The sequence below is a fragment of the Pelophylax lessonae genome (genome assembly GCF_965119305.1).
Source record: "Pelophylax lessonae genome assembly, chromosome: 4".
Taxonomy (NCBI): Eukaryota; Metazoa; Chordata; class Amphibia; order Anura; family Ranidae; genus Pelophylax; species Pelophylax lessonae.
The window spans coordinates 315332987-315351523 of record NC_138771.1 but is presented as its reverse complement, the minus strand read 5'-3'; the positions used below and the strand labels follow the sequence as shown (position 1 = coordinate 315351523).

At 44.5% G+C, this 18537-nt stretch overlaps 1 protein-coding gene across 2 annotated transcripts in view; it reads left to right on the top strand.

The window, feature by feature from the left end:
- The window catches only part of LOC309554269 (ras-related protein Rab-24-like), a 50587-nt gene that overhangs the window by 12179 nt on the left and 19871 nt on the right, over positions 1 to 18537 (top strand). For both annotated transcript variants that reach the window (XM_082255912.1, XM_082255913.1), the window contains exons 4-7: positions 7050 to 7128; positions 8691 to 8758; positions 8835 to 8934; positions 13342 to 13392. In XM_082255912.1, the coding sequence (XP_082112038.1) occupies positions 7050 to 7128; positions 8691 to 8758; positions 8835 to 8934; positions 13342 to 13392 (298 nt within the window). The remainder of the gene's footprint in view (positions 1 to 7049; positions 7129 to 8690; positions 8759 to 8834; positions 8935 to 13341; positions 13393 to 18537) is intronic.

The window sequence follows — 18537 nt, the reverse complement described above, 5'->3', positions numbered from 1 at the left end:
GGGGTGGAGGAACTTGACTGGCCTGCACAGAGTCCTGACCTCCAACCTGATAGAACACCTTTGTGATGAACTAGAGTGGACACTGCAAGCCAGGCCTTCTTGTCCACATCAGTGCCTGACCTCACAAATACGCTTCTGGAAGAATGATCAAACATTCCCATAAACACACTCCTAAACCTTGTGGACATCCTTCCCAGAAGAGTTGAAGATGTTATAGCTGCAAAGGGTGGCCAACTCCTTATTGAACCCTACGGACTAAGACTGGGATGCCATTAACCACTTCAATACAGGGCAATTTCACCTCCTTCCTGCCCAGGCCAATTTTTAGCTTTTAGCGCTGTTGCATTTTGAATGACAATTGTGCGGTCATGCAACACTGTACCTACACCAAATTGATGTCATTTTCCCCCCACAAATAGAGCTTTCTTTTGGTGGTATTTGATCACCGCAAGGTTTTTTCTTTTTTGCTAAACAAATAAAAAAAAAGACGAAAAGTTTTAAAAAAAACGTTTTTTTGTTTTATACAATTTTGGAAATATTTTTTCCTGCACTGAGGAGGCACTGATGGGGTGGCACTGATGGGTGGCACTGATATGCGGCACTTATAGGCGGCACTGATAGGCACTGATATGTGGCACTGATAGGTAACACTGATATGCAGCATTGGTGGGCACTGATAGGTGGCACTGGGCACTGATAGGCGGCATTGATGTGCACTGATAGGTGGCACTGATAGGCAGCACTAATGGGCACTGATAGGTGGCACTGGTGGGCACTGATCGGCACTGATTGGCACCATTGGGCACTGATAGGCGTCACTGGTGGGAAATAATGGGCACTGGTGGGCGGCACTGATAGATGGCAATGAAGGGCACTGGTGGGCAGCACTGATGGGGAGGGCACTGGGGGGATCCCTGAGCCCTGATTGCCATCCCTGGGGTCATGGGTGGGCATCCCTGGGGTCATGGGTGGGCATCCCTGGTGGTTCTAGTGGCACCCCCCCCCCGAGGGTCTGCACTGGTAATCAATGATCCGATTAGCAGTGCAGACCCCCCCCCCTGTCAGGAGAGCCGCAGATCGGCACTCCTTTACTCGTGCCTGTCAGGCACGTACTGAGGAAAGTCGATCAACGGCTCTTCCTGTTTTCTATGTGACCAGCCGTGATTGGACACGGCTGGCCACATGGTAAAGAGCCTACGTCAGTAGATCGGAGATGCGGGGAGTCAGACTGACACGCCGCGTCATCATCATATGACGTCCGGTCAGGATAATGCAACCACATTCTCGCCGTCATTTGCCTATAGGGCGGGCGGGAAGTGGTTAAAGTTCTTGTGTGTAAATTTAGGCGTCCCAATACTTTTGGTAATATAGAATGTGCATGGGCATAAGCTGTTGGGATTTGAGCACAGGTATATCTTGTTCCTCAGCTGTCTCCATCTACTGCACACTGTACTGTACTATAGCAATTTATTCCAAAAACATACTGTTTTGGAACAGGTTTACTTTTGCATCTGTCTGTCTATCCATCTATCTTTAACAAGCATACACAATGTCATTTATAGTTTTTGCATATATCTTGAATATTCTAAATCGCATAAGCCTGCATGAAATTTTTCTTAAAACAGCTCTGTTGCTAAAATAAATGTGTGAAATATGTAAAGTAGATTTTTGAAAAAACATAACTAAACTGTACAACTCCCAATCAGTCTCTCAGACCCACACTGACAACTATCGGTTTTATCTTTTTTAATCTTCCTAATATTTCACAACTTCTCTTTAACATGTTAGGACTCCCTTTTTACTACCTGAGAAGTTTAGCTCCCTATAAAACAAATGAAAACTATTTTAGTCAAATAAATTACGATTAAAACTAAGGCAATTCAGATCACTAAAACGAAATCAAAATTTGTCAAATTAACACTGCCCCCCCAGTCCCTGTTATACTTTCCTCCAGGGATGCTGAGTTGTCTGGACCCTGGCAGCAGGTCCAGTGGTCTGGGGTTATAAAGTCCCTGCTGTTCTCCCTCTTCCGTGCAGTGCTTCTGAAAGAGAGACCAGAGCAATTCACTGTGCCGGCGCTGATCAATCTGAATTGCTCTGGTCTGTCCCAAAAGAATATTCACCTAGATCTTAGCAATCTGACTCAATACAAAGATTGGTCATTTGACTCATAAGGACCAAGTGGGATTCATACCCACAAGACAAGCCAGTGAAAATGTACATAAACCTACCTTATTGATCCATGCAGCCAAGGCTAGGCAACTTCAGTCTATGTTTCTCACTTGTATGGGAGGCCCTAGACTCTGTGTCATGGCCATACCTGTTTTATGTCTTAGCGGAATGGGAGTTTTGGCCCAAATTCTGCAGATTGGTAGCAGCATTATACTTTTCTCCCTCTGCCTATCTACGTTACTCTGGCTTTAAATTTGCTTCCTGTCTGATCCAAAGAGGAACAACACAGGATTGCCCTTTGTCTTTCCTCCTATTCACTCTTGCTACTGAGCTGCTAGCAATCCTAATACTTGGCAACCAATATAAAGGCCTATTAAAAATGATGTTCTCCCAATCTCTGCCCTCATAACCACAAAACTCAACCAGCGTAAAACTTCAGACAACTTTGCTAAACTCTCTGAAGTTTGCCAAAGTGCACTAAGACTAGTAAGTGCCGGTATATTTTTAAAAATTTTCTGGAGATTTAGGGGTCCCAAAAATAGCTAAAGATTATTCAGCTTCCAGTTGGTGCAACTAATTTTCGCACAACGACACCACTTTGGGTAGATCTAGGATCCTTGGATATTGATCCTGTTAATTTAATAGTCTCTTATGGTTCCTACCAAACACTAGTCCTAATTTATCAAACTCCTTCACTACCCATTTAATTATAATTGTGGCGTAGCATAAAATTCCCCTGGTAGTCTTTTTTCTCAACCTAGTTACCCCTACATTCCTTCTTGTCTGACCCTTTCTTTGTTCTGGGTTGGGTCTACTGGTCTTTTTACGGTTGGCAAAGTATAGGAATATACCATCTTTCTTATTAATATGGTAACAAGGAAGTTAAACTTTCGGTGTCAGTGCGTGAAACTTTAAAAATGGAGGTTGAGGCTGATGCCGCGTGTCACGTACCTGGTAGGTAGAGCCTGAATGTGCAGAGGAAGGCCTCTCTTACACCTCTGACTCGGAGCCCCTGATAGAGTAAACAGGAGGCGCAGAGTGCAGAGTCGCATGAGTGCCGGTGGACGTGCAGGCTGCAGGACTGCTGGTAGCGTAGAGTTCCAGAAGGTGGCAGGTGTCCTGGGAGTAGTTGGACCAATGCAGCAACTAGGAAGCCTCGGGGAGTACTGGAAGGTAAGCAGAGTCAGACAAGACACGTCCTACACAGAGAGGTCAGATCAGGTACAAGTGGAGAGACTGGAGAATGGTCAAAGAACAGGCTGGGGTCGGTGCAGGCAGAGAACTGGAGTAGTCAGAGGCAAGCCGGGTCAAGATTTCAGGAACAACACAGGTAACAGGACTGGCACGGAACGTTGTAGACAAGACAGCACTGATCCTGGGAGCAGATCCAGCCTAAATAGCCCTTTTGGCGCCTAAACTGTCATGAGATGCCCCGCGCACATTAGCGTGCGCATGCGCACTCAAATTTGCATCCCATGCGCCAATTAGGGCGCGCTAACACGTTGGCGTTAGCTAAGTGCACTACTTCCTTGGGAGGTTCGAGGGGCGGGACCTTTCCTGCGGTTGCCAACTTGTCTTCTGGCAGGACCTTCCTGACACCGCGTCAGAGGCACCGGTTCCTTTTGGCACCGACAGGCCCTCCAAAAGGAACCGGTGCCTCTGACATGTTGGGTTATCCAAAATGCAGTGGTTGCTAAGTGTTTTTGCTTATCTACTTGGGCGCTTAGTGCCTCCTGGGCACTCTTCGGGACGAGCTGAATATAAACAATGATGAAAATATCAGCGCTCCTCCCTAACTGCTAGCAGCTGAACACTAAAACAGGCACAGAAACAAACCTGAGTGACAAAGATATAAAAACAATAGGCAGTGCAGCGCTCTCTGAAAAACTAAATAAAATAAACAACAGTAAAACCAATGACACATGCACAGTCCATAGGAAAGAAACTAATGCAGGATCAGATAAAAGGTGTGATATTCCTTAAGTGCAAGAGTTCCCAATGTATTCCAAAGGAGCCAGGTGCAGACAGCCAGAAGAACACCACACACTCCCTCCACCTTTCAGAGTGGCCTCTCACCTTAATGAATATAATACGGGCATTGCACACTTGAACAGATCACTGGCTCCGACCTCTTATTAATCCTCTCACTGGTCAAACGATGGAAAAGGCAATCTCCCGTTCAACATAAGCCTGCTCCACTTAAAAGCTAAACACTCCTGTATGTCTCCCCAATGAAAGGGTAAGGAAGGAAAGAGATGCCAGGATAGTGTAATAAAGTCTTTAATCAGGCTAAAAACATATAACAGAGTGGCCTCTTACTTGAATGGATGGACATCGGGCATAAAACAGCAAACAGACCGGGACAGCGAGACAAACTCGGTGTCACTCGGTCTCCTCCGTGCCAGCAGGTGACGTCAGACGCTATGGTTCCTCCTCCCTCCGCACGCGTATCGCCTCCGTGGGTGGAGGCTTCGTCAGCGATGAAGAGGATTGGTCCAACGTCACCATATCTTGAGCCGGTATTTTTTTCTAGTTCCGGAGTTAGGGTAACTATAGGAACGTTTCAGAAATGACCGGCCAATCAGATTAGGGGGTGTGTCTATTTATATGGTGACGTTGGACCAATCCTCTTCATCGCTGACTAAGCCTCCACCCACGGAGGCGATACGCGTGCGGAGGGAGGAGGAACCTTAGCATCTGACGTCACCCGCTGGCACTGAGGAGACCGAGTGACACCGAGTTTGTCTCGCTGTCCCGGTCTGTTTGCTGTTTTATGCCCGATGTCCATCCATTCAAGTAAGAGGCCACTCTGTTATATGTTTTTAGCCTGATTAAAGACTTTATTACACTATCCTGGCATCTCTTTCCTTCCTTACCCTTTCATTGGGGAGACATACAGGAGTGTTTAGCTTTTAAGTGGAGCAGGCTTATGTTGAACGGGAGATTGCCTTTTCCATTGTTTGACCAGTGAGAGGATTAATAAGAGGTCGGAGCCAGTGATCTGTTCAAGTGTGCAATGCCCGTATTATATTCATTAAGGTGAGAGGCCACTCTGAAAGGTGGAGGGAGTGTGTGGTGTTCTTCTGGCTGTCTGCACCTGGCTCCTTTGGAATACATTGGGAACTCTTGCACTTAAGGAATATCACACCTTTTATCTGATCCTGCATTAGTTTCTTTCCTATGGACTCTTCGGGACGAATATTCTTTGCCTCACCATAAAACTTTGTTATTTTTAAGTTAAACATTATATAATGCAGATTACTTGGCCAGATTTGAATGTCCCTAATTCTATTACATCTTTTGAAACCAAATGTCTGAATGACCCATATTCTGGGGGTTTGATATCTCTTCTTTAGGCCATATTGCTCAAAACTGGCTTTTTGCTACCCAGTTTTATTACAAAATGGACAGAGGAACTGAAAGTAATCCTAGGAACCAGGGTACTGGAAACAAATATGACAAACCACCAAGTCATGTTCCAGTAATGTCTACACGTATGCGAGACTATAAGCTACTTTCAAAAAGGTATCGCCTCCCATTCTGCGTATTTGAATTTATAAAGACCAGAAGAAAAAATAACCGTGCGCTAAACAGTGCTTTTTCAAAGTGTAATTAAGACAGCAGCCCTCACAAACATTTGCTTAAACATAAATTCAAATTAATACGCAAGTGTGTAGCGCTGTCACTGTTAACAAAGCAATACATTTGTGAAAAATTCATACAGTAAACCCCCGCACCATCGCGGTTCAGTTTTTGCAGTCCCGGTATATTGCGTTTTTTTTTGTAATGTTATTTTACTATATAAATCATTAAAAATGAAATATTTTTGTGTTTTCCATTGCTCTTGCTATGTCTCTCAGTATCTTTTATGTGTTTAAATGAGTTTCTATTGTTTTAAAAGTGTGTTTAAAGACCTTAAAATGCTTTTACACGTACAGTGACAGTAAAAAAAACATGCCTACAATGCATTTTAATAGGGTTTTTCTATTTCGCGGATTTTCACTTTTCGCGGCTGGGTCCGGAACGTAACCCCCGCAATGGAGGGGGGTTTACTGTACCAATAAATGAGTGTTAAAAAAAAAAAAAAAACACCCACAAATATACATATAAACAAACCAGCAAATAAATCAATAAAAACATGAATGTCAATGAATTAAATCAAGTGCAAGAGAGTGCACCAAATAAATAAGTGTCAGAAAGCCCTTTTATAAAGTAAGAGACTGGAAATCCACCAGAAGAAAAAAGTCTATTCACAAACAAAAGTGTATCAACCTTCCTTCACTGCACCTATTCAGTGTACTAGCCACCACTTAAAACATCTGCTTACCAGAAAATTAGACCTCAAACACAGGGTCTAACAGCGCTTTATAGGAGAAATCCCCGCGGATGGATGGTGGGTGATGGATTTCTAGCAACCCTTCCTGCGCTCACCCCACTTCGGTCCATTTTCGCTCAGGTCACAAATGATACACACTGGAAAGAAGAGGTAGGGAGATTGCTATGGTGCAGTAACTAAAAACACACTTTATTTAAAACAGACATATTCCCATAAGGACAATAGTATTTCACAATATCCAATGAACACTCTGGCGGGCGTGTTAGACTCATTTCATCTAAAAGGATGTCTTTACTGGGCTTACTATTCAACATTAGTCAAGTCATCAAATGTACTGAGAATTTTGTATGAATATTCTTACGAAGTTTCATACAAACATTTAATTTGAAAATCTACTAGTGTTTGGCTAGCTTTATACAGATTTGTTCTATAGAATATCTGAAGGTTTTGCAGCAATAAGTAAATATTTATTGCAGTTGAATAAAGTGGGTACTTCCTGCTTTGATGGGACATTCCTGATTGTCTTTATTTTTCTCTTTAGGATACTGCAGGCTCGGAGCGATATGAAGCCATGAGTCGTATCTATTACCGGGGTGCCAAAGCTGCAATTGTTTGCTATGGTAAGAATTTTTTTTTTTTTTTTCAGTTTTTAATTTTTTTCTTTTTGTTAATTTTTTTTACTGTGCCCTGTATAGAAACCCTCCTCTTTTTGGGTACAGTAGTATTTGGAAAGCATTTTCATTTGGTGCATTTGCTTTAAGTGGGCCATTCATTAATTGCCTGCAGGTCAAAGGGGAAAAAAAAAAACGATTACTCCATACACACTATGTAGCGCAGATTGATGAATCCCCCACTATTACTTATTGTATTTTAACAGCCGGCCCTACTGGCAGTCAATATACCCAAACAGCGGCTGCTTCTGAATGGGTGCAGCTGCTTTTTACCCAACTTCTTTTTTTTGCCTGGCCCTTTGATTTTTCAATTGAGGGATGTTGAGCGGAGGTGGATGATGTTCACACTGAAATAATTTTGTCTGGTTCTCCAGAAACCAGCCCAAATTCGTAGTGTATGGTGTTTAGTGATAATTAATCACTATTGTCATGCACATTGCACTGCAGTTACTTTTCAACAAACACATCCAAATAGAACATGTGCATGTACACCAGCTGACCTAATAAAAAAAGCCCTTTACCTGCTTTGCTTGCACTGCCATCATGATTAGCATTGAAAGACCTCAGATTTGAGGACCAGCAGCATCCAGATAACTGTACAGACTGGGAGTATTGCAGCATTGTAGAGAATGAAATTGGAACTACAAAATGTAACAAAATGTATTTTTACAATTGGTTAGAGTGAGGATAGGCTAGAGCACATGTGTCAAACACAAGGCCCGCGGGCCGAATCCGGCCCATCAGGCCATTTTATTAGGCCCTTGCCCCCAGGGCTTTTTTTTACACCCAGAACATTGCAGAACTGTTACGCCACCACCGGTTCTCACCCTCTGTTCCCCACTCGCCACTGTCACTTCACTTCACACCAAATCCTTTTGAGTTTACAACAACGCTTTCCTCTCAGCGGCTCTCACAGATCCTTGCCTGCCCGGGGGTTCATGGCAGGGAATAGGGAGATGCAGGTGCAATGAGGAATGGGGCATCACATGATCTCCATCTGTGTCTGGTGGTGTACTAGAGCCGGGCTGAGTAGGTGAGATCCGAGGAACCTTTTTTGGGGTTGAGGGGGGAATGAGGGCTGTGGAGGAAAATGTGTGCAGAGATGAGGGAGAGTTCAGATCCAGGGAAGAGTGAAAGTAAGATGCGGACAGCCTGTAGAAGAGTTGAACCCTGCACACTAAGCATAGCACTCTGTGACGTTACCCGACTGTGAACTTTAGCCCACTGTTGGCTGAATCTGGGTCACAGGAGTGAGGAACTAAGTGCACTCCTGTGACCCAGAGGAGAAGTATGTTCAAAAGCACTTTGGCCATACTCCTATTTTTTAATAATCATTTACATGTATACAGTAAGTGAGTTTAGCATTCTGGAGTTTGTGCTATGTTTTGTCTTTACAGGCCATCATTAGCAGTGTTGTGATCACCTCTGCAGCAATATGTCTATGCCATTCTAAGGTTTATATGTGTGTAAGTACATTGACCACATACTAATCAGTTTTTCATATGTCACAGATATCACAGACCCCAGTAGTTTTGAAAGAGTGAAATTTTGGGTGAATGAACTGCAGAATTTTGAAGAGGTTTGTATACATAAACTCTGCTAAATATAATATAAAAATGCCCCTGTGGTCCTAATAGTTTTTTTTCTGTTACCAGCATTGTCAGATTTACATTTGTGGCACAAAGACCGACCTAATTGAGATTGACAAGAATAGACGACAGGTTGATTTCCACGATGTGCAAGATTACGCGGATGGTAAGATTTTAACATTTGGCATGTTCTGATTTTTAACAATAGCTATACTAGAAAAAAATCTTTCTGTTCAATTTGATATACATTAAAAATCTTTGGTAAAATACTATGCACTGGGTGGGATGTAATTAAAACCCAGAATCTTAGCCAGTTGCACATATACCCAAAGTTAAAGCGTATCGAAACCCAAAAACAAAAATATTCTATTGCAGCTTAACAATTCTAAAATGTTTTCATAACCTGGTGGTCCAGCCCGTAACACACTTCTTATCTAAAGGTATTACAGTTTGTCTCAACACTAATGGCCGGAATACACGATTAGAATATCGCCCGATCATTCGACCACCGACTAATGAAAAAGTGTTCGTTGGTCGAAAACGTTGCCAACATACATGGGCCGAATATCGCCCGACCGTTGACCGCCGACCATCGAAACAGTGTTCAGCCTGATGATCTACAAATTGCAAATGAACGACCTTAACACCAACGTATAGAATCTCGTTCATTCGCAAACGAGACGACAGAATTTTTCATTTTTTTCAAACGGTAATTTTCGTTCACAATTTTCTTATCGTGTATTCCAGCCATAAGTTCCAATTTTGCTGGATAGCTTGGTCTGTTAAAGAAAGTTGAATAAAATAGACTTACTGACTGGATCACAAGGTGAAAATAAAGAGGGGGTGCCTAACATGAAAAGTATTAAAGCCATCATATTTAAGGATTAGCTAGTGTCAGTTTGTTTACTTCTTCCTGTTGGATTTAGATATGCTTGTAGTTGACATGAACATTAGAGTGCATCTAAACCCAAGATTAAAATACATCTTAACTGCAGCTTACCAATCCTTGGATGTGGTGTCGAGTATTTTTTTGCTTTTTATATCTAGGCTTTTTCACATAGTGGACTAGCCAGTAAGTCTGTTATGTCTCAACTTTCTTTAACAGACCAAACAGTCCAGCAAAAGTGTCAGAGGGTTGAAACAAACCATTTAACACTCACAGAAGTGCTCACAATGGTCAGCAGTTCTTCATTTATGTAAACCGTTTATCTCAAAAGGAAAAAAAAATGCTATACCAGCTTAAAAAGTATTGGCTGCTGTTCTAATTTGATAGTCAAGTCCCTGTAAATCTGCTAGAGCATCTAATGCTACCCTTTCCCTGGGTTGGCAATGATGGGTTCTCCTCCAAGTGTGGTACATTTATCCATTTTATCCTCTGTATATACACTGGGGAAGTGAGTGTAGCCACCCTAAGACAGGAAAGGTATTACTGACTGGATCCCTAGGTGAAAATAGAGGGAAAAAAAAGACTGGTAAACTGTATAGTATATTGTTTTTGGGTTTAGATATACTTTAGAAAGAAAGATGATAGATCAATGTAAAGCGATAACAAAACTATAAGCATTCTGAACTACTGTATGTGAGTGGTTTCAACCTCCATCCTCAAGTATCTCCAACAGGCCATGTTTTTGGAATTCCCCTAAGATAAAATAGCTACCAATCCATTGGCATTGATTTTAAATCAAAAAATATATAGTATAATAAATTCTATGTTTGAGGTAAAAGGCTTATGGTCCCATACATTGCTTCTGAAGTGGTAGCCTACATTGAGTGAGTGAGTGAGTGTGGAGTGTATCTGGTCCTGGGAGCTGCAGTGGATGACTTAGGCTCGGGTCACACTTATGCGATGCGGGAAGGCTGCGAATTCGCAGCCTGTTCCCGCATCGCAAACGCACCCTTGGCAATTCACACTGCCATATGCGATACGCTGGGGGTGTCAATGTAATCTTAACGACACCCCCAGTTTGATCACATATCGCAGTGCGATCTTACAGTTCGCACAGGATCGGATTGCACAAGTGTGAACCACTGTGCGATCCGATCCTGATGCGGCTCAAAAAAAGGGTCCCGTGCGTCTTTGCTGCGGGTGCAGTGCGAATTTAGCCATACAGAGTGTATGGCTGAATTCGCACCGCACACCCGATCGCATATAATGGAGCAGTGCGCTCCGATATAATATGCGATCGCCGCAGCCGCACATATGTGAACCGGCACTTGGTGTGCATCTGGCCCAGCTGCTGATCTATCCAGCCTTGGCTTTATACATGCAGTCATTGACCTCTCTATAATTTGAGGGTCAACCTCATTTGGATTGCCCCTCTTTCCGTGGTGGTGACGTGTGCACTTTATTTCACAACAGTTGGTGTGGGGATTTCCTTTAACATCTGTGCCATCTTCAATGTGTGGACTTTATACAGTGCTATATCAGGACTTTGTTTATCTAGTTAGCGCTGCCCCCCCTGTTTTTATATTTGTATTGTGGGTGTGTGATCAAGCCTGTTGGTGCTGGCTGCCAACTTTATTTTTCTTTAACTAACCGCAGATATTTAATTAGTTTTTTTATATTGATTTTAAATGAACCTCTGCAAGGTGAAGAAAATCCTGAAAACATGACCTGTTGAGGGTACCTGAGGACTGAGTTTGGGAAACACTGTCCAGACCATTTACTGTTCTGTTACAGAACAGGCATTGGCTTTGCAAAGTGTTTGAAAAGCTTCAATTACAGTAAACATTTGCTTGTTTTTTTTACACCCTTATGAACAAGCCTTGTTCTATCAAGTATGAAGTCACACTGTAAAACTGGATTCCCTGCTACTTCCTGCTTTACAACAAGGCCAGGGACCAGAAAAGCAACATAGAGAAAGCCAATCGGTGCCTCTGCCTTTCACTTTTCTTTCATTTATTCAGCTTGTGTTGTGATCCGTGTGCCCTTGGCCACACACCTACAGATATTTTTACAGTATAGAAAGATGGATATTATCCATATCTCTTGACCTAAAAAAAAATTATATAATATTTTTCGTTCCTTGACAGACAGTTGGGTTATCCTGCCCCTTACATGAGTAGGACACTAGACAGGAAAATAAACTTGACTACGCCTATAGGGCAGTCCCTGGGGGTATACACCCACTCTCAGCTATAGGCATTCAGTTTTTTTTCTGCCTAGTCAGGAGTAAGGACACAGTTCCTTGCTGGGATCTCTGGTCCTGGCAATTTTTTTCATTTTTTAGATTTAACTTTTTTCCTATCTTTGTTATTCTGTTCCTGAGAGGCTCTTCAATCAACTGCCGGACTGGGCGACGGACTGGATAATCTAGATACAGAGGGTCCCCCCAGTCTAGCCAGCAAGCACGCGCAGGCCTCAGCTTCGCGCTAGGTCGGCTGCGACATAGCATCACTGGACGGGGGCTGGCCTGCAAGTTAAACGTCTCGCGAGGGCGCATATGACCTGGCCTTGGCCTGAGTCGTAGCGTTCCTCCTTGCCGACAGCCCCCCCATTCTGATGGAGCGGTGGTCTGTCAGGAGCGGTGCCCACTCTGTTCCTGGTATGGTAAGTAGCTGTCCCCCCTCTACCCCTGGAGTGTTTTATGGTAGATGTGGGCCCTTCCCTGGGATGGTGGAACCCCCGGGTTCCCCTCGTCGCCCCACCCTTCTAAAATTTCGGTGGTCACTGAGGTTTTGACCTCAAAAAGGGTTGGATGCTTCTGCTGCAAACATTTCCAGATGGATCAGACAGACGGTGATTCAATGCTATTAAATTAAGGCTCAGGTTACTCCTTTCCCTGTGAAGGCGCACTCTACCTGGGTGATTCGTGCCTCCTGGGCCTTCCGTCATCAGGCTTCAGGGCTGCAGGTTTGCAAGGTGGCCACCTGGTCGTCTGCGCACACTTTCACAAAGTTGAGGTTGATGTGCTGGCATCTGTGGATGCCTCCTTTGGCCGCAAGGTTTTGCAGGCTGCTGTTTAGAGGAGTTGATCCTCTTTGAGGGTGTATTGTTTGTTTTTTTCAGGTGAGCTCCAGTTGTTTATGGTTGAGCTCCATGTTACTTGGTTGGCTACGGTTTAGCCTTGGGAATTTTTTCTTGCTGTTCCCACCCCTCATGTTTGACACTGCTTTGGGACGTCCCCACTGTCAAGAAGATAAGGAGCTGTGTCCGTCAATGAACGAAAGAGAAAATGGGATTTTTGACTTGCCGTAAAATCCATTTCTCTGATGATCATTGACAGACACTGCACCCACCCCTCTGACACTGCTTGTAAAAAAAAAAAAAAAAACGGAATTCTTATAACTGAGAGTGGGGGTATACCCCTGGGACTGCCCCATAGGTGTAGTCCAGTAGTGTCCTACTCCTGTAGGGGCAGTATAACCCAACTGTCAAGAAGATAAAGAGCTGTGTCTGTCAATGAACATCAGAGAAATGGATTTTAGGGGAAGTCAAAAATCCCATTATTTTATTTTATTTTTTTTATTTTTTTGTGTGCAAGGTCAAAACCTCTTAAACCTTCTGGATGTTACTTAGTATGCTTTGTCTTATGCTGCAGGAGTTCTAATAATGTTTTATCTCTCTCTGCAGAGATTAAAGGTCACCTTTGTGAGACATCTAGTAAAACAGGACACAGTGTGGGTAAGGACATGTTGTTTTATCATCAGCACTTTATCTATGGTACTTTTAAAGTGTAAGTTCACCTGTTTAGAAAAGAAAAGGTGAACTAACACTCTACACTAGGGTTTCTAAACTGGGTTTTTTGGAACCCTAGGGTTTCTCCAGAGGTTGCTAGGGGTTCCTTAAACAATGAAAACTTTCTATCTCTCAGGTAAGTTCCCACTGACACCATTGATCTTTATAGCTATCTGTAAGGATATAATTCTTCTTACCACCAATGTAAGGAGCATTCTTCCCACTGACCATCACATTAATGTATCGTTAGTTGGAAAGTTATTTCAAGGGGTCCTTGTTGAGAAAGTCCTGCTCTACACCCTAAATTCACCCGACACCCCCACTCCCCGCTGTATTTGCCTCCATGGCTATTGAGCTGTCAGTGCCTTGGTCTTCTCCCCCCTTCTTTCTGCAGTGCTTCTTAGGCTGATTGGAGCAATTCTGATTGGTCCGTGCTGGCACAGAGAATTGCTCTGATCTGTCCCAGAAGCCCTGCAGAAACCAGGGGGAGAAGAGCAGTGATTTCAAATCCCTGGACCACTATATCAGCTGCATAGGAACAGAAAGCTCATCACCAACAGAGGCAAGTGCAATGGGAGTGGGGGAATGAGGAATGCGTAGTGTTAGTTTAACCTTTTTCATTTTTTCCTGAAAAAGTGAACTAACCCTTTTAAAGGAACAGTTTACTTAAATTAGATTTCTAGGAATTACTGCACTACTTTTTTTTTTTTTTACTCTAACCACAGTGGCATTGTGGGAGTTCCTGTTAGTGACTAGTGCACACTCCTTGTCTGGATGGATGGAGCACTGAGTGGAAAAAAAAAATCTGGCTAAGCAATGGCACAGCTGTTGGCAAACAGTTTCCTGTGTGTGCAAGCCTTCTCATGTTTAACCACTTGTCTACTGGAGTAGTCATTAAATTTTTGCACATGTTAAAATCTGCATTTATTTTTTTTTTACTAGAAATTACTTTAAGCCCTTAAACAATTTTAGATTTTTTGAAAGCAGAGACCGTGAAGAATAAAATGTGGTAGTTACAATTTTTTATTTCACAGCTATTTTATCAAATTATTATTTTCAGGAAAAATAAATGAATTTTAGTGCAAACACAATATTATACCCAACTGTTTGATAAAATATAAAACATGAGGTTTAGTTGAGTACATAGATACAGAACATGTCAAGCTTTATATTTGCTTGGGCTGGTGAGATTGCGAAAAAATTATGGTACCCCAAATTCCTTTTACAGGTTTTCAGTTTAGAGTTAACTAAGAATTATGGCCCAGAATTATTGCTCTCACCCTGTGCTTTGCGGCAAAACGTCTAATTTGTGGCCCAATTTATGTAGAATTCTACATGCTCACCCTACGCAGCCCGGTTTGAGTGTGTACAGGGGTGCTTTTTTTAATTTTTTTTTTTTTTTTTTTTATTAGGAATTTTTTGTTTTTATGTGCAATAGTGATGAGTTTTGTGTTTATGTGCAATAGTGAGGAGTTTAGAGTATTGTTATTTGTTTGATAAACATTTTTTTATTCTACTAGTCCTATGCTTTCAGATAATGTTTAGGGGTCTTTTACCAAAAAAAAGGTGAAATATTGCAAAAATGGTTTGGTCACCCTTGGTTAAAAGTAGACCTTGGGACCTGGAAATAAAAAGGGTTAAAGACTAGGTTTACCTTTAGTGTGAAATATAATAAATGCACATGTCTTTGCAAGTTAAAAAAATGTGAATTTATTATTTATTTTTCTAAGAAGCCTGCAGAGCATTGCATCCACATCCAGTGGATGGCAGGTACAATGTCCAGTTCTTGCATACACTTCATACAGCAATCTGCTCATACCTTTTGTACAGGCAGACAGTTACTGAGCTGCAAGAAGTATCAAAGGACTATGAGAGCACTGATCAGTGCGCTTGTAGTCCATTGAGAACATCCAAGTCCATCTGCCACACTGACTGATGGGACTTTCTCTATCGTTCATTGATGGTTGCAGTTCTCTGATGCATATCAGTAGGATAATGCCGCCCCCTACAGGAGTAGGACACTAGGCAGAAAGAATTTCTGGCTATGCTTATGGGCAGTCCCTGGGGGTATACCCTCTCTCTTCCTGCATAGGATGTCAGTTTTAATCTGCCTAGTCAGCAGTAAGGACCTAGTTCCTTGCTGGGATCTTGGTGCTGGCATAGAAATCATTTTTTTATGTAGATTTTATTTATTATTTTTTTTTTTTAGCTAGTCTTTTTTTTTTTTTTTCTCGAACGTTTTTTTCTTGTGAGATCTTCAAGCAATTATGCCGGGCTGGATCCCTATATCCAGTGGTCACCCCAGTCTGGCCAGTGAGCGCATGCAGGCCTTAGCTCCGCGCTGGGTAGGCCGCGACATAGTCCCACTGGATAGGGACTGGCCCTGTGAGTTAATCGCCAGGATGCACACGACCGGGTCTAGGCTTATGTCGCAGCGTTCCTATTTGGCTGACAGCTCCCCCACTCCGGTGGGGAGATGGCACCCGCCTGTGTTCCCGGTATGGTGAGTAAACATCCCCCCTCCCTGGCGGATTTTGGGGTGGATGTGGGCCCTCTCCCTGGGATGGTCGGACACTCACACTCCTGGGTTCCCTCGGTCCTGTCGTAACCCCTTTTGAGGAGTCTCTGGTGAAGAAGTGGTCGGTGCCACCTTAGGTGGATCCCCCGTTCTCCAGACCTAACAAGGCTACCGTTCTTCCGGTAAAAGATTCCTTGTCCTTTAAGGACCTAGAGGATAGAAGGGTGGAGGCTGTGACCCGCAACATATACGCTATGGCGGGGACTGCACTACGGCCTGCTTTTGCAGCAGTCCTTGTCACCCAAATGGTGACTGAATAAGCGAAGCTGCTACGCCGTAACGTGGAGGGGAAAGCCCGTCCCTTCTGAATTTGGGGAACTGTTGGACCAGATGGTGCAGGGGCTGCAATTTGCTTGCGATGCTGCACTGGACATTGCTTCACTGTTAGTTTGCCTGTCGTTTTCGGTGGTGGTCATGAGGCATATGCTCTGGCTGAAGTGTTGGACTGTGGATCAGGCTTCTAAGAAGGCCTTGACGAAACTCCCCTTTCAGGGGGACCGTCTGTTTGGGGCTACCCTGGGCGACATTATTTAAGGTGTTACGGGGGGTAAGAGTATCTTTTTTTTTTCTCCCGCAGTCTTCCAAGGGTAGGGACTCTCGCCGTAGGCCGGGTCCATCCTTTTCGGCTCACAAAAAGTATTCTCGTTCCTTGGGGGCAGCCGATAAGGCGAAGCCCTTCAAGGCTCCCTCGGGTGGTTCCAAGCGTTCCTGGTCTGGAAAACAGAAGTCCGGTTCCGCCAGACCTGCGGACAAGGCCCTGTCAGCCTGAAGGTGTGCCCTCACCCGTGACTGGGGTGGGGGGATGCTTTTGCCGGTTCTCGGACTTGTGGCTGGCCCGGATCCCAGACAAATGGGTCCGGGAGGTTGTGCGGTCCGGATACAAGATCAAGTTTCAATCCGATCCTCCGGTCACGTTTTTCCCTTTTAATGTCCACCTATCCCCGGATCGCTTGCGAGCGCTCTATGGGGCAGTGCAGGACTTGCTATATATAACAGGGAGTGATAGTGTCTGTTCCACAAGCGGAAAGCTTTCACAGGTTTTATTCCAACCTGTTCACAGTTCCCAAGAAGGAGGGCAAGGTGCGTCCGATCCTGGACCTAAAGGCACTGAATGTGTTCCTGTGTGCTCAAAAGTTCAAGATGGAAACTATTTGCTTGGTGGTGGCTTCCCTATATCAGGGGGACTTCCTGGCCTCAAGACATCAAGGATGCCTACCTTCACATTCCAATCTGTGCTGCTCACCAACAGTTTTGCCGTGGGAGAGGATCACTATTAGTTTGTGGCATTACCCTTAGGTCTCACCTCCACTCGGGTCTTCACAAAGGTGTTGGCCCACGGTCCTGGTGCTGTTAGGAAAGCATGAGATATCGGTCCTGGGTTACCTGGACGATCTGATTCTCCATGTGGAGTCCCCCAAGTTGCTGACGAAAAACTTGGGGGTCACCATGAGCACTCTGGAGGAGTTCTGTTGGATTGTGAACCTTTAAAAGTCGTCTCTGACCCCTTCCATGAGACTGGTCTATCTCGGCCTGACTTTGGACTTGTCCATTGCCAGGGTGTTTCTTCCTCCGGAAAAACTCAAGAAGCTCCAGCCAGCGGTTCATTTGTTGAGTCCGACGACTGGCCGTGCCTTCGGACCTGTATGAGAGTAGTGGGACTGATAGTGTCCTCCTTCGAGGTGGTCCCATTCGCTCAGTTCCACACGCAGGTTCTTCAAAGGGAAATTCTTCTCAAGTGGAACAAACACCCCAATTCTCTGGATACTCGGATTCTGTTAAGCCACAGGACCAGAGAGTCCCTGGTCTGGTGGCTTTGGTCCCCGATGCTTCAATCGGGGAAGTCCTTTCTCCCTATATACTGGACAATTGTCACCATGGATACGAGTCGGGGGGGGGGGGGAGTCCTCAATCAGGACTCAGCTCAGAGAGTCTTGTCCCTGGAGGAATCTCGATTGCCGATCAGTGTCCTGGAGCTGAGAGTGATCCGGCTATGACTGACTGGACAATCCTCCAGACGGTCGGTCCAGTGCGCATTCAGTCGGACAATGCCACGCCCGTGGCTTACGTCAATCACCAAGGGGGCACCAAGAGTGTCCTTGCGGCCCTGGAAGTGGCAGACATTCTACGTTGGGCGGAGCGCCATGTTCCAGCTCTCTCCGCAGTCCACATTCTGGGAGTGGAAAATTGGCAGGTGGGTTACCTCAGCCGCCAGGCCTTGAATGCAGAGGAGTGGTCCCTGCATCCGGAGGTGTTTAAACAGTTGTGCCTTCGCTGGGGCACTTTGGACGAGGATCTGTTGGTGTCTCGAATCAACAGGAAAGTACAGAGGTTTGTGGCCCGCTCTCTGGACCCTCTGGCAGATGCGCTGGTGGCTCCCTGGGGCCAGTACCGGCTGATGTATGCCTTTCCTCCTCTCAAGTTGCTGTCAAGACTTCTTCGCAGGATAGAGGCGGAAGGGATTCCGGTCATTCTTGTGGCTCCGGACTGGCCTCATCGCGCTTAGTACGCCGACC